A 13,544-nucleotide genomic window follows, 5' to 3' on the forward strand; every position below is an offset into this window, starting at 1 on the left:
GAGACATGTAAACAGAAAACTAATACAGTATGGTAAATAATTTGGTCTACCACGCATTTACACATTTGTCCTGACAAACCCAACCTGCCATTGGAGTGGGCCTGCCCCTCTCACTATGATTGTCTTCAGATCATCAGGTAAGTAATCCATTACAGGGCGCCACATATCCAAAAAAATATCATCATTGCCACTTAATTTTGCACTCAGTCTTTCCATTGGTAAAGCTCTAAAGATTTCTTTATACCACTGAGTTATTGTTGGTAGTTTTCCATTAATCCAATTGAAAATAATACATTTTCTTGCCAAAAACAATAATTTACATAGTAGTTTATATTTATCATATTCTTTAAACTAAAAAAAAAAAACCCACTACAATGACAGTTTTTGTGTTTTCATGTATGTCTTATATGCAACTATATTTCAAGTGTTTTTCAGTTCTTTGTTTCAAATCTATATGCCAACAAATCATTTATACTAAATGGCTTTTTTAAAATGAGTGATAGCTTTGACGTTATGTTCCTCACAGAATCCTGGCCGTTTTTACACCTTGGCTCATGTGATTAGGTAGAGGACCATTAGGGGGTCCATTGTCCCCCTCGGGGGGACACTCCCACAGGGCTTAGATCTGGGACTCTCCACCATTTGACCCTGGAACTGAAGAAGGTTCTTGGATGAGAGGTGAAATGTCTGCAAGAATCTTAGGGAAGATGGATTTAAAGAGAACATATTAATGTTGGATGTAACTAACTTAAGGAAATACACAAAGTGTAACTCTTGAAAAAAATCTCTTTCAATGTTCAGAATGGTCAAAGTGGACGACCATAACATTTATCTCAGTCAGTCACCTGTTTGTGTTTATGAAAAACAAGGTACTAATACAGTGATTGCGCCACATTGTTAGTTTACTCTGCCTGTCTGTGGGTTTTTGACCAGCTTGGAGTGAACAAAAGCAGAAAAACAGTAAATAAAACAAAAAACAAACAGACTGTTTAAGTCTAATTTAGTCTAGTTTATTTCATGAAAACAAAAGAAAAAACATTTCCAGTCAGCAGAGAAAAGTAGCATACATGCATGATAAAATGGATACTGCTACATAACATGTACAGTGACAGTGAGAAGTAAAATTCATTGTCTTACCACTTATCATATTCTTTAAACTAAAAAAACCCCACAACAATGACAGTTTTTGTGTTTTCATGTATGTCTTATTTGCAAATATATTTCAAGTGTTTTTCAGTTCTTTGTTTCAAATCTATATGCCAACAAATCATTTATACTAAATGGCTTTTTTTAATGAGTGATAGCTTGGACGTTATGTTCCTCACAGAATCCTGGCAGAGGGTGAAGAAATTGGGCCTGTCTCAATATGCGTACTTGTGTTCTCGTGTACTTGTGATTAGGGATGGGTACCGGTATCCGGTGCCATTCTGACATGAACGGTAGTAACCAGACCGAAAAGCTGCACACATTTTGGTGCTTTATTTCGGTGCTTTATTTCGGTGCTTTTTTTCCTGAGATGTCATACACTTTGGATTCCAGCCAATCATTTTACCTTTGCGAGCATAGTAGGCGGGCCCAGTAGGCGGGCCCAGGTACGTACGTTCTTGTAGAGCAGAGCTACAGATTAAAAATGCCCAAGGTGAAGCGGTCAAAAGTCTGGCTGTACTTCACAGAAAAAGATGCAAACTCAGCAGCCTGCAACAAGTGCTTTAAACTGATACTGTGATACTGTCAAAGGAGGTAACACCTCGAATCTGATGAAACACCTGGTGACGTATAGCATTTTGTTAAAAGCTGAGAAATGCGCCGTATTTGATAGCTTGCTGCGAGACCTCACACTGTGCACATCTACTGCGGGTGGGGTGCCTGTTATCTGACCCGGAGTTAGCAACATCCCCCAAAAACCCGAAGAGGGGAGTCCTGGCCCCTAGCCCTGCCAGTGTAGCAGAAATGATGAGGATGATGATACAGCAGCAGCCGTTCTTCTCTGCGTGAGGAGCTTAATGTTGTTCGTGTGTAATTTACGCTGAGTAGGCTAACCACGTTATTACATTAATGCATGTAAGGTGAACTAGCAAACACCGTCGTAGTTACATGCGGCTGTCTTCTTGTTTGATGGCAGATACTCCCTTCACCCTGGCCAAAAAGGCTAAAATGACCAAAGAAAAAGTGGAAAACAGCTAAACATGAGAAGTTTTTGGCCAAGAGTGATGCCATAAATCCCCTATAGCTGCAGAAAAGGCTAACATTGTTATCTTTTTATAAAAAAAAACCAGTTGAACATGAGAGGTTTTTGGACCAATTTTTTGTTCTCCATTCTTTAAGCACCGTTTCAAAACTACCGCTTTGGTACTGGTATCGGATAAAACCTAAACGATACCCATCCCTACTCATGATATGTCATCAGTTGGAGACCAAGTACTGTTCCAATTCAAAGTACGCTGTCGCATACCACGCATGCGCAAATCTTACGTCATTTCTTCTCTTTGCCAACATTGCGACAGTTAATTATTCAAGTGACACGGTTAGCGTCCAGTTAGCTCCAAGCATTTCTCAACAGCTCTCCCTCCTTTTCGACTGCCCGGGACATTTAAACAACAGATAATCCGTATGCAAACAAATTCATGCTTTTCTCCTTAACAGAGAGCGTCCCCCAATTGAACAACAACACTGTAAAATAAGAAGAATGGCGCCTAATTACAGACTTAATAATACAGATCTAGTAATATGTCACATGAAGATTCATCACCCAGATTAAGTGTTTACTGACAATTGACAGTGATAGCGGAAATCATCATCACTATTCCAACAATCCTCTCCACACAGACAAGCATAAACACACTCGACTACCGCTAAATCAAATTTAACACGCCTAGAACATCTTACTATTCATCACTGATTGAAGAAAATAAGAATAACCCCAGGTTTCTCTTCAGCACTGTAGCCAGGCTGACAAAAAGTCAGAGCTCTTTTGAACCAACCATCACTTTAACGTTAACTAGTAATGACTTCATGAACTTCTTCACAAATAAAATTTTTATCATTAGAGAAAAAATTACCAATAATCATCCCACAGATGTAATATTATCTACAGCTACTCTTAGTACCATTGATGTTAAGTTAGACTCTTTTTCTCCAATTGATCTTTCTGAGTTAACTTCAATAATTACTTCCTCCAAACCATCAACGTGTCTTCAAATTCAAATTTTATTCAAATTTTTATTTGTCACGTACACAGTCATACACAGTACGATATGTAGTGAAATGCTTGGACAACTGCTCGTGACCTAAAGAAAACAAAAAAGGAAAAGGCTATGAATAAGATAGGAAATAAATATGAAAAATTAAAAATGGTAAATTTAACTAGGAAGGAATAAAATATAAATTAAGGTTAAAAATGAAATAACTGTACAACACAAATTAGAATGAAGGGTAAATTTAACTGGGAGAATAAGATAAAATATATAAATTAAAGTTGAAAATAAAATAACTGTACAACAAAATACACAATATCTTTTAGACCCCATTCCTACAAAACTGCTCAAAGAAGTCCTGCCATTAATTAATTCTTCAATCTTAAATATGATCAACCTATCTCTAATAATCGGCTATGTACCACAGGCCTTCAAGCTGGCTGTAGTTAAACCTTTACTCAAAAAGCATCTCTAGACCCAGCAGTCTTAGCTAATTATAGGCCAATCTCCAACCTTCCCTTCATATCAAAAATCCTTGAAAGAGTAGTTGTCAAACAGCTAACAGATCATCTGCAGAGGAATGGTTTATTTGAAGAGTTTCAGTCAGGTTTCAGAGCTCGTCACAGCACAGAAACAGCTTTAGTGAAGGTTACAAATGATCTTCTTATGGCCTCTGACAGTGGACTCATCTCTGTGCTTGTCCTGCTAGACCTCAGTGCAGCATTCGATACTGTCGACCATAATATCCTATTAGAGCGATTAGAACATGCTGTAGGTATTACAGGTACTGTGCTGCAGTGGTTTGTATCATATCTATCTAATAGACTCCAGTTTGTGCATGTAAATGGAGAGTCCTCTTCACACACTGAGGTTAATTATGGAGTTCCACAGGGTTCAGTGCTAGGACCAATTCTGTTTACATTATACATGCTTCCCTTAGGCAGTATCATTAGAAGACATAGCATACATTTACACTGCTATGCAGATGACACCCAGCTCTATCTGTCCATGAAGCCAGATAACACACACCAATTAGTTAAACTGCAGGAATGTCTTAAAGACATAAAGACCTGGATGGCCGCTAACTTTCTGCTTCTTAATTCAGATCAAACTGAGGTTATTGTACTCGGCCCTGAAAATCTTAGAAATATGGTATCTAATCAGATTCTTACTCTGGATGGCATTACCTTGGCCTCCAGTAACGCTGTGAGGAACCTTGGAGTCATTTTTGACCAGGACATGTCCTTCAACGCTCATATTAAACAAATATGTAAGACTGCTTTCTTCCATTTGTGCAACATCTCTAAAATTAGAAATATCCTGTCTCAGAGTGACGCTGAAAAACTAGTTCATGCATTTATTACTTCCAGGCTGGACTACTGTAATTCATTATTATCAGGATGTCCAAAAAACTCACTGAAAAGCCTTCAGCTAATCCAAAATGCTGCAGCAAGAGTCCTGACAGGGACTAGAAAGAGAGAGCAGATTTCTCCTGTTTTGGCTTCCTCATGCTCTGTTAAATCCAGAATTGAATTCAAAATCCTGCTCCTCACATACAAGGTCTTAAATAATCAGGCCCCATCTTATCTTAATGACCTTGTAGTACCATATCACCCTATTAGAGCACTTCGCTCTCGCTCTGCAGGCCTACTTGTTGTTCCTAGAGTATTTAAAAGTAGAATGGGAGGCAGAGCCTTCAGTTTTCAGGCCCCTCATCTGTTGAACCAGCTTCCAGTTTGGATTCGGGAGACAGACACTATCTCTACTTTTAAGATTAGGCTTCAAACTTTCCTTTTTGCTAAAGCATATAGTTAGGGCTGGACCAGGTGACCCTGAATCCTCCCTTAGTTATGCTGCAATAGATGTAGGCTGCCGGGGGATTCCCATGATGCATCGAGTTTTTCCTTTCCAGTCACCTTTCTCACTCACTATGTGTTAACAGACCTCTCTGCATTGAATCATATCTGTTATTAACCTTTGTCTCTCTTCCACAGCATGTCTTTATCCTGTCTTCCTTCTCTCACCCCAACCGGTCGCAGCAGATGGCCCCGCCCCTCCCTGAGCCTGGTTCTGCCGGAGGTTTCTTCCTGTTAAAAGGGAGTTTTTCCTTCCCACTGTCGCCAAAGTGCTTGCTCATAGGGGGTCATATGATTGTTGGGTTTTTCTCTGTATCTATGAAGCGCCTTGAGGCGACTTTTGTTGTGATTTGGCGCTATATAAATAAAATTGAATTGAATTGAATAGTTCAGTTTAAAATAGGGTTCATTCGGTCGGTCAGCAGGTGGCAGTATCCTCGTACACTGGGGAGTAAACTGCCATTAAAAGAAACAGAAGAAGAAGAAAACATCTGCACATCCGCGGTACAAATCGGGTAGATCCGATTTGTACGGTCTGAATTTGCACATACATGTGCAGTAAGGATCGGGGAGTCCTGATCTGTGGCTATCTTTTTATTTTTCATTTTTCTCTACGTTAAATATAAATGTTTCATTATAACATTTTAAGAGATACTTATTATTGTTAACATCTTAACAGATACTCTGACCCGTAACTATCGTAAATGAGCGGAAGTAGTGGCCTTTCGCACATGCGTGGTACCGATCGGGTAGTGACAGTGACATGCGCATCAAGCAGAGAACGCAAAAAATTCCCAGATGTGTTCTCGCTCCGCCCATTTTATCGAGCATGCATTGGTGGTGACTTGTGTGAACTTGGTACAGCTAAATATCCCAGAATGCATTTCGTCCAATATTTAAGCACGGCAACGGCGGATGAGCGTGGCTCAATTTTTTTAAATATTACTCTTTCTGGGTCACAAAATAAACTTTTAAGTTATTTTCAGGATAGAATGTAGTTGTGTAAACTTCAAATATCTGCTTGATTTATCAAGATATCCCATTATATACAAAAGTGCTTCGACGTTTCCGGAGATGTCTGTTACCCACCAGCTTGATAGTAGACAGCTTGATAGCAGACTATCAGTTGGCTTTAAAAGATATTTCTATAACTTTATAATACAAGTATTACAACTAAACACTACTGTTTTCTGAGGGGGAATTATGTAAATGTAACAGGAATAACATTTCAGAGCAATAAAATCCATTAAAATTAAAACACAAAAACTTGATGTGCACATCTATACTTGCATCTTATTAAATTTAAGATTCAGGATTATTTACTGCAGGTCCAGAAATCAGAGCTACCTTGTGAGATCCAAGTGTGACATCAGCTCACACTCTTTACAGGAGTCCATCGGAACTCTGTGGAGCCTGATCTCAAGGTTTTTAAGTCTGACCCTGAAACCAGAAGAGGATCTTTCTGTCTCTGCAGAGTCATTGTGATTCAGTAATAGGAATGATTTAATGATCACGCTTACTCTGTTTGCACAGAGCAGATAATGTATAATGAGAATGGGATCGTTTGTGTTTGGAGTGTGAACTGAGATTCCTGAAGCTCTTGTCACACTGGTCACAGCTGAAGTTTCCTTCAACATGTGTACGTTCATGAAGGTTACGACTGCTCGATTGTGAGAACCTTTTGTTACAGTGTCTACACTTGTATGGTTTCTCTCCTGTGTGGACTCGTTTATGTCTTTTAAGCTGGTAAGCACTGGTTACAGGCGTGCTTTTAAACCCCACCGTGGAACAGTTCATGTTGTTTAAAATCAGATTGAGTGGGGAAGCCTCTTCCACATTCTTTACAGTAGATCATTTTGTCTTGTGTGTGTCTAAGCTGATGCTTTTTTAGGCTTCGTTGCTGATTGAAAGTTTTTCCACAAAGGTCACAACGAAACGCTTTCCCACCACCACACTGACAATAGGGTTGAAAACTGGATCCATCTGTGTCACTCTGCTTCTAAACAAAGACACAAAGACAGTGTGAGTCAGTCCTTCAACATTTTAATCCTGAACGCCACCTGAAATAAAGAGCATCTCTGACAACATCCTATTATATTTTACTGTTTACATTATAACACTCAGCTTAATGGGCTACAATAAATGTCTGTGATGTAGAGGAACAGCAAGAAGCACTGCTACCCTGGCTGCAAACAGACTCTCACCATACTTATACATACATAGGACATTTAAATAAAACTTGGAGACTATTAAAAGTCAGCTGATTCTGAGGGGGTCAGGTGGGATACACTGATTGGTTTTAGTTAGATGACCCTCCTGTTGTTAAGTTAGTGAATACAAGTAAAATGGATTGATTCTTATAAAGCACCTTTCCACTCTGAGCACTCAAAGCACCTTATAGAACATACCTTACTCACACCTTCACACAAATTAATAGGAAAGGAAATTTCAGGAGATTTTTAAATATATTTCTTTTTTTGAAACTTGGAAGTGAGAGTTAAGTGAGCTGGGACTGAGACTCCACTGACAGTGAGACCACAAATAAAACCAGATGTCCATGTGCAAAATGGAGGAAATATACTGTGGAAATACCACAAATCTCAGAAATAAAATTTAAAAAGTACCATAAGTAACTGTGTAAAGATCTGGTCTTTATTTGGAAATGAATATATTTATTTTACAGGGTTCCTCTACACTATATATATCTAGGGATGGGTATCGAAAACCGGTTCTTGTTGAGAACCTGTTCCCACTGTTTTAATTCCTTGGAATTGTTTGCCATTTTTGCAAACGATTCCCTTATCGATTCCAGTCGCCCTGAATGACGTCACCACATTGCGGAGCGTAATTTACCTGGCAGGAAACACTACGAATATGCAAAAGCATTTGCTCACAAAACACACGATGACCTTAAATGCATGTCGTGTTTTTAATTCCGCTCCGGACTCGTGAATCTCAACCCAGCAGCAGCGGTAACGTTTGCACGTCCTCTCCCGTTAATGCGGCAGGTAAATAAACAACTAACAGTGCATATTATGTTAGCGCGATCTGCCTTATCTGCCATTACTGTGCGTTTAGGTGACCATGATGAGAGACACAGACAGAGTCTGGCTGGCGCTCGCTGGCAGTTCTTGCTGCAGTCTACCGGTAGCGTCTCCTTTCAAGCCAGGATAGACTAATGTTACCGAGCAGTGACTAAGCTTATGGTAAAAGACTTGCACCCATTTGCCACAGCAGATGATTTTCGGTAAGTGAATGTGTTTAATTGTAGGCAGGGACATTACTGGATATTCTTGTGTAATTGCTACAGAATAATTTATGTTATACTTTGTTATTGCTACAGAAGAATATTTATTTTATTATTTTACATTTACCATTTTTTTCCCCGGGGTCCCTGTGACACCACATTGAAGAGCCGTAGGCTGGATCTCTTAAGATCTCACTGCTGGGTTTGTAAGGCCATGTTACTCCTAAATTTCTATCTTGTTCAAAGAGAAGATATAAAACAAAGTTCTAAGCTAATCGACCTTAGTGTTCTCCTTTTTTTAAAAAGAATCGATAAAGAATCGAATCGTTAAACAGAATCGAAAATGGAATCGGAATCGTGAAAATCTTATCAATACCCATCCCTATATATATATATCCATGCTAAATGATCATAATTACAATAGTCAAAATCAAACTGAATCAGAATTTAAAGGAGTTGTAAAATCATACCCAGTCTGTGAAGGTTCTCAGTCGTACATTATCGTAGTCTAAGGAGCTTGTAAAGAAAAGCATCTGGAGTTTTTAAAGTTTCTCAAAGATGTTTCACCTCCCATCCGAGAAGACCAATTAGTGCCATTTACAAGAGCCATATTCCATTCGATCCAGTTACTGCAGAGTGACTGGAATTAAGGTGACTTTCCACCAGTAGCTCTTAGGACTAATTTAAATAATGCTTCAAAACAATTGCAACTGTAAATCCTCAAATATGGATACAAAGTAACAGTAATAATTGCTGTTAGTTAGATGACCCATCATGTTCTTTACTGACATTTTCCAAATTCCAGTAGATGCCATTGAGTCCAGTAGAATTACTAACATGCTAACACAATTTAATGAGCCAAACAGTGACACTGAAATTAGAAGTTATAAATATAAATACATACCTCACAGTAACTGCACTTGTAGAGTTTCTTTCTGGTGTGGATCTGTTGGTGTATTTTCAGGTAACGTGGAGATTTAAAAGTCTTCTCACACATGTCACATTTATAAGGTCTCTCCTCAGTGTGGGTAAGCATGTGGCTTTGTAACTGTGCATCTGTTGTAAACGGTTTCCAACACTGATCACAGCAGTAAACATCCTGTCCAGTGTGAATGCGGATGTGTCTATTTAGGTCCCCATTGCGACTGAAAGTTTTTCCACAAATGTCACATCTGTACTTATTAATTCCAGAGTGGGTAGCTAGATGATTCTGTAAGTGGCTACTGTGAGTAAAAGCTTTGCCACACTGATCGCAGCTGTGTGCTTTAACTCCACTGTGGATGAGTTGGTGTGCTTTTAAGTGTCGAGCCTGGGTAAAAGATTTCCCACACAAGTCACAGGTGTACGCTTTAACTCCACTGTGGATGAGTTGGTGTGTTTTTAAGCTTCCAGCCTGGGTAAAAGCATTTCCACACAAGTCACAGGTGTACGGTTTAACTACACTGTGGATGAGTTGGTGTCTTTTCAAGCTTCCAGGGTGGGTAAAAAAATCTCCACACAAGTCACAGTTGTACTGTTTAATTCCACTGTGGATGAGTTTGTGTCTTTTTAAGTGTACAGCCTGGTTGAAAAACTTTCGACACAACTCACAGCTGTAAGCTTTAACTCCACTGTGGGTCAGCTTGTGTCGTTTCAAGTTTCCAGCCAGGGTAAAAGATTTTCCACACTCGTCACAGCTATATTTCTTCTCTCTCTTTCTTCTGTGAGGTTTGTCGGCCTCCTGAGAGCGCTGACTTCTCGCTTCATGTTGGTCCTGCAGTGACAGAGATACAAACAGAGGCAGTGAGTGAAATGCAGTCGAGGAACAAACTGAAACTCCATTAGTGGAATCAAAGACATTGTAGGTGTGTTACCGCCACCTTCTGCTTATATTATCACATTACAATGATGTGCTACAATGAGAGTTGTAACGTCCACAGTGATATTTTTGCTCACCTTTTGGGTTGAAGTCATCGTTTCCTCTGTAGTGGCTGAGCTGAGTCTAAATGGCTCGTCTCCTCCTGATGATCAGCTGGAACAAAAAATACATTTATATGTATTTCATCCTTGACCAAAAGAAGCTGAGATGGAAAGCTCAAATCCACTGAAACTAAATGTCTTCAGTCAGTGTGTCAGCCTCCAGTTAACAACAGCGGTGAAAACTGCACTACTGAACCTCTACTGACAGAGTAACTGCAGTTTGGCGTTTCATTTGAACCTCATAGATTTTATTAAACAAAATGGATAAAAAATACTCTACAAAACAGAAGGTGAGCTGATAGTAAGAGGGTCATCATCTCAAACTACAGGGAGTGCAGAATTATTAGGCAAATGAGTATTTTGTCCACATCATCCTCTTCATGCATGTTGTCCTACTCCAAGCTGTATAGGCTCGAAAGCCTACTACCAATTAAGCATATTAGGTGATGTGCATCTCTGTAATGAGAAGGGGTGTGGTCTAATGACATCAACACCCTATATCAGGTGTGCATAATTATTAGGCAACGTCCTTTCCTTTGGCAAAATGGGTCAAAAGAAGGACTTGACAGGCTCAGAAAAGTCAAAAATAGTGAGATATCTTGCAGAGGGATGCAGCAGTCTCAAAATTGCAAAGCTTCTGAAGCGTGATCATCGAACAATCAAGCGTTTCATTCAAAATAGTCAACAGGGTCGCAAGAAGCGTGTGGAAAAACCAAGGCGCAAAATAACTGCCCATGAACTGAGAAAAGTCAAGCGTGCAGCTGCCAAGATGCCACTTGCCACCAGTTTGGCCATATTTCAGAGCTGCAACATCACTGGAGTGCCCAAAAGCACAAGGTGTGCAATACTCAGAGACATGGCAAAGGTAAGAAAGGCTGAAAGACGACCACCACTGAACAAGACACACAAGCTGAAACGTCAAGACTGGGCCAAGAAATATCTCAAGACTGGTTTTTCTAAGCTTTTATGGACTGATGAAATGAGAGTGAGTCTTGATGGGCCAGATGGATGGGCCCGTGGCTGGATTGGTAAAGGGCAGAGAGCTCCAGTCCGACTCAGACGCCAGCAAGGTGGAGGTGGAGTACTGGTTTGGGCTGGTATCATCAAAGATGAGCTTGTGGGGCCTTTTCGGGTTGAGGATGGAGTCAAGCTCAACTCCCAGTCCTACTGCCAGTTTCTGGAAGACACCTTCTTCAAGCAGTGGTACAGGAAGAAGTCTGCATCCTTCAAGAAAAACATGATTTTCATGCAGGACAATGCTCCATCACACGCGTCCAAGTACTCCACAGCGTGGCTGGCAAGAAAGGGTATAAAAGAAGAAAAACTAATGACATGGCCTCCTTGTTCACCTGATCTGAACCCCATTGAGAACCTGTGGTCCATCATCAAATGTGAGATTTACAAGGAGGGAAAACAGTACACCTCTCTGAACAGTGTCTGGGAGGCTGTGGTTGCTGCTGCACGCAATGTTGATGGTGAACAGATCAAAACACTGACAGAATCCATGGATGGCAGGCTTTTGAGTGTCCTTGCAAAGAAAGGTGGCTATATTGGTCGCTGATTTTTTGTTTTTTGAATGTCAGAAATGTATATTTGTGAATGTGGAGATGTTATATTGGTTTCACTGGTGAAAATAAATAATTGAAATGGGTATATATTTGTTTTTTGTTAAGTTGCCTAATAATTATGCACAGTAATAGTCACCTGCACACACAGATATCCCCCTAAAATAGCTAAAACTAAAAACAAACTAGAAACTACTTCCAAAAACATTCAGCTTTGATATTAATGAGTGTTTTGGGTTCATTGAGAACATGGTTGTTGTTCAATAATAAAATTATTCCTCAGAAATACAACTTGCCTAATAATTCTGCACTCCCTGTATATCAAGATTCTCAGACCATGTCATGGTTCACTTGATCCCTGCAAACAGGCACAAACTGAAACTCTAAAGCTTTTGTAAAGACACTGAAGCAGTGGACTGATGAGGCTGTGGAGAATCTGCAGGTGTGTCTGGACTGCACCGACTGGCAGGTTTCAGGGTTATCAAAGTTGGATATGCTGTGAGTCCGGACAATCACATCTTGAGACGCTGCACAGGATCCACACCGAGAGTTAGAATACTGAGAGTCGGTTTTCAGCTAGCTAAAGGGGACGTTTCGTTCACTGCTGACGGCATCACGCCTCTCCCCATCTCCCCGCTTCTTGTGATGTCGGGTCGGTCTTGGCTGAGTCAACTGAGAGAGTGTTCATCTCACCTCTAAAACATAAGAAACTATGAATTGATCAACGGTTACGCAATTGGCCTGCTCAACGAGAAGCTGGGTTCGAGAGAGCCAGAGTGCTAATGTTCGCTGTGATACCTAGCGGGACTGTCTATCGAGGATATTGGAGACATCTACCTATTTGGAACCATGATAACAGGATTCTTGCTGATCGGAGCTGGCATGGCCCTGGCTTATCGGAAATTGAAGAAAGTGGTGACTGCTGTTCAAACCGGCACAAGGCTAGCCGCTATGATCGAAAGTGTGGGAAGAGCTGTGAGTGCTTGGACTGTTCTTACTGAACAAAATATGGGAAAGATCTTGGAGGAGCTCACAGCTCTTAAACGGGAGATACACCTGGAGACCAGTGATGGACATTAAGAACAACTGTAAAATTGATGCAGTCTGTTCGTCCGAAAACAACATAACCATGATTTCTCATGCGGCTACCCCCCACCCCGAAGGCGCCAGCTGGACGCTTGAAGGCTGAGGCCAACAACGCTTGGAGGCTGATGCCAAGGAGAACAACAACAATTCTTCCCTCAGATATGATAACGAGAACGAGCTGACTCTCTTGCCTGATTCTTCATTGCCACCTCAGTAGGCTGCGGACTGTTGATCTTTGCCTAATAGGCGGAAGGCCACTTTCTCAGGCTGAACACAGGACACGCATCCCGAAACGCACACACACATGTACACTGATACGCCCTCACCACCACCCTCCCTTACTCGAACCCAACGCCTCCCCATGCTTACCTCCCATGTGGACAGCGGCTCAACCGGAGTCGGGATCGCAAGATTGCAGATGCAGCTGTGCACACGGCATACTCCCCCATGTTGCTTGTCTGTGTTTTATGGTGTTATGGTATGATGATATCGGTGCTTACTTTATCTGCTATGGAGTTCTTGTTTTCTTCTCATGCTGACTCCCTTTTGGGAACCAGTAATTTCAGCTGCAGGCAACTGCAACCGACAAATAAAGGCATTCATTCATTCCTTGTTCAGGTTTAGTGAGGCTAAACTC

The 13,544-nt window shown here is 40.7% G+C and overlaps 1 protein-coding gene across 1 annotated transcript in view; it reads right to left on the reverse strand.

Annotated features, from left to right (window-relative positions):
- Positions 1 to 13,544, reverse strand: part of LOC120717272 (zinc finger protein 665-like) — a 35,210-nt gene that overhangs the window by 19,218 nt on the left and 2,448 nt on the right. Inside the window, exons 2-3 of the mRNA XM_040005204.1 lie at positions 10,233 to 10,308; positions 9,202 to 10,050 (exon numbers count right to left, since the gene is read on the reverse strand). Coding sequence (XP_039861138.1) covers positions 9,202 to 10,050; positions 10,233 to 10,250 — 867 coding nt within the window. The 5' untranslated portion in view covers positions 10,251 to 10,308. The remainder of the gene's footprint in view (positions 1 to 9,201; positions 10,051 to 10,232; positions 10,309 to 13,544) is intronic.

Source organism: Simochromis diagramma, unplaced genomic scaffold (assembly GCF_900408965.1).
Source record: "Simochromis diagramma unplaced genomic scaffold, fSimDia1.1 OVJJ01000097.1, whole genome shotgun sequence".
Lineage (NCBI taxonomy): Eukaryota > Metazoa > Chordata > Actinopteri > Cichliformes > Cichlidae > Simochromis > Simochromis diagramma.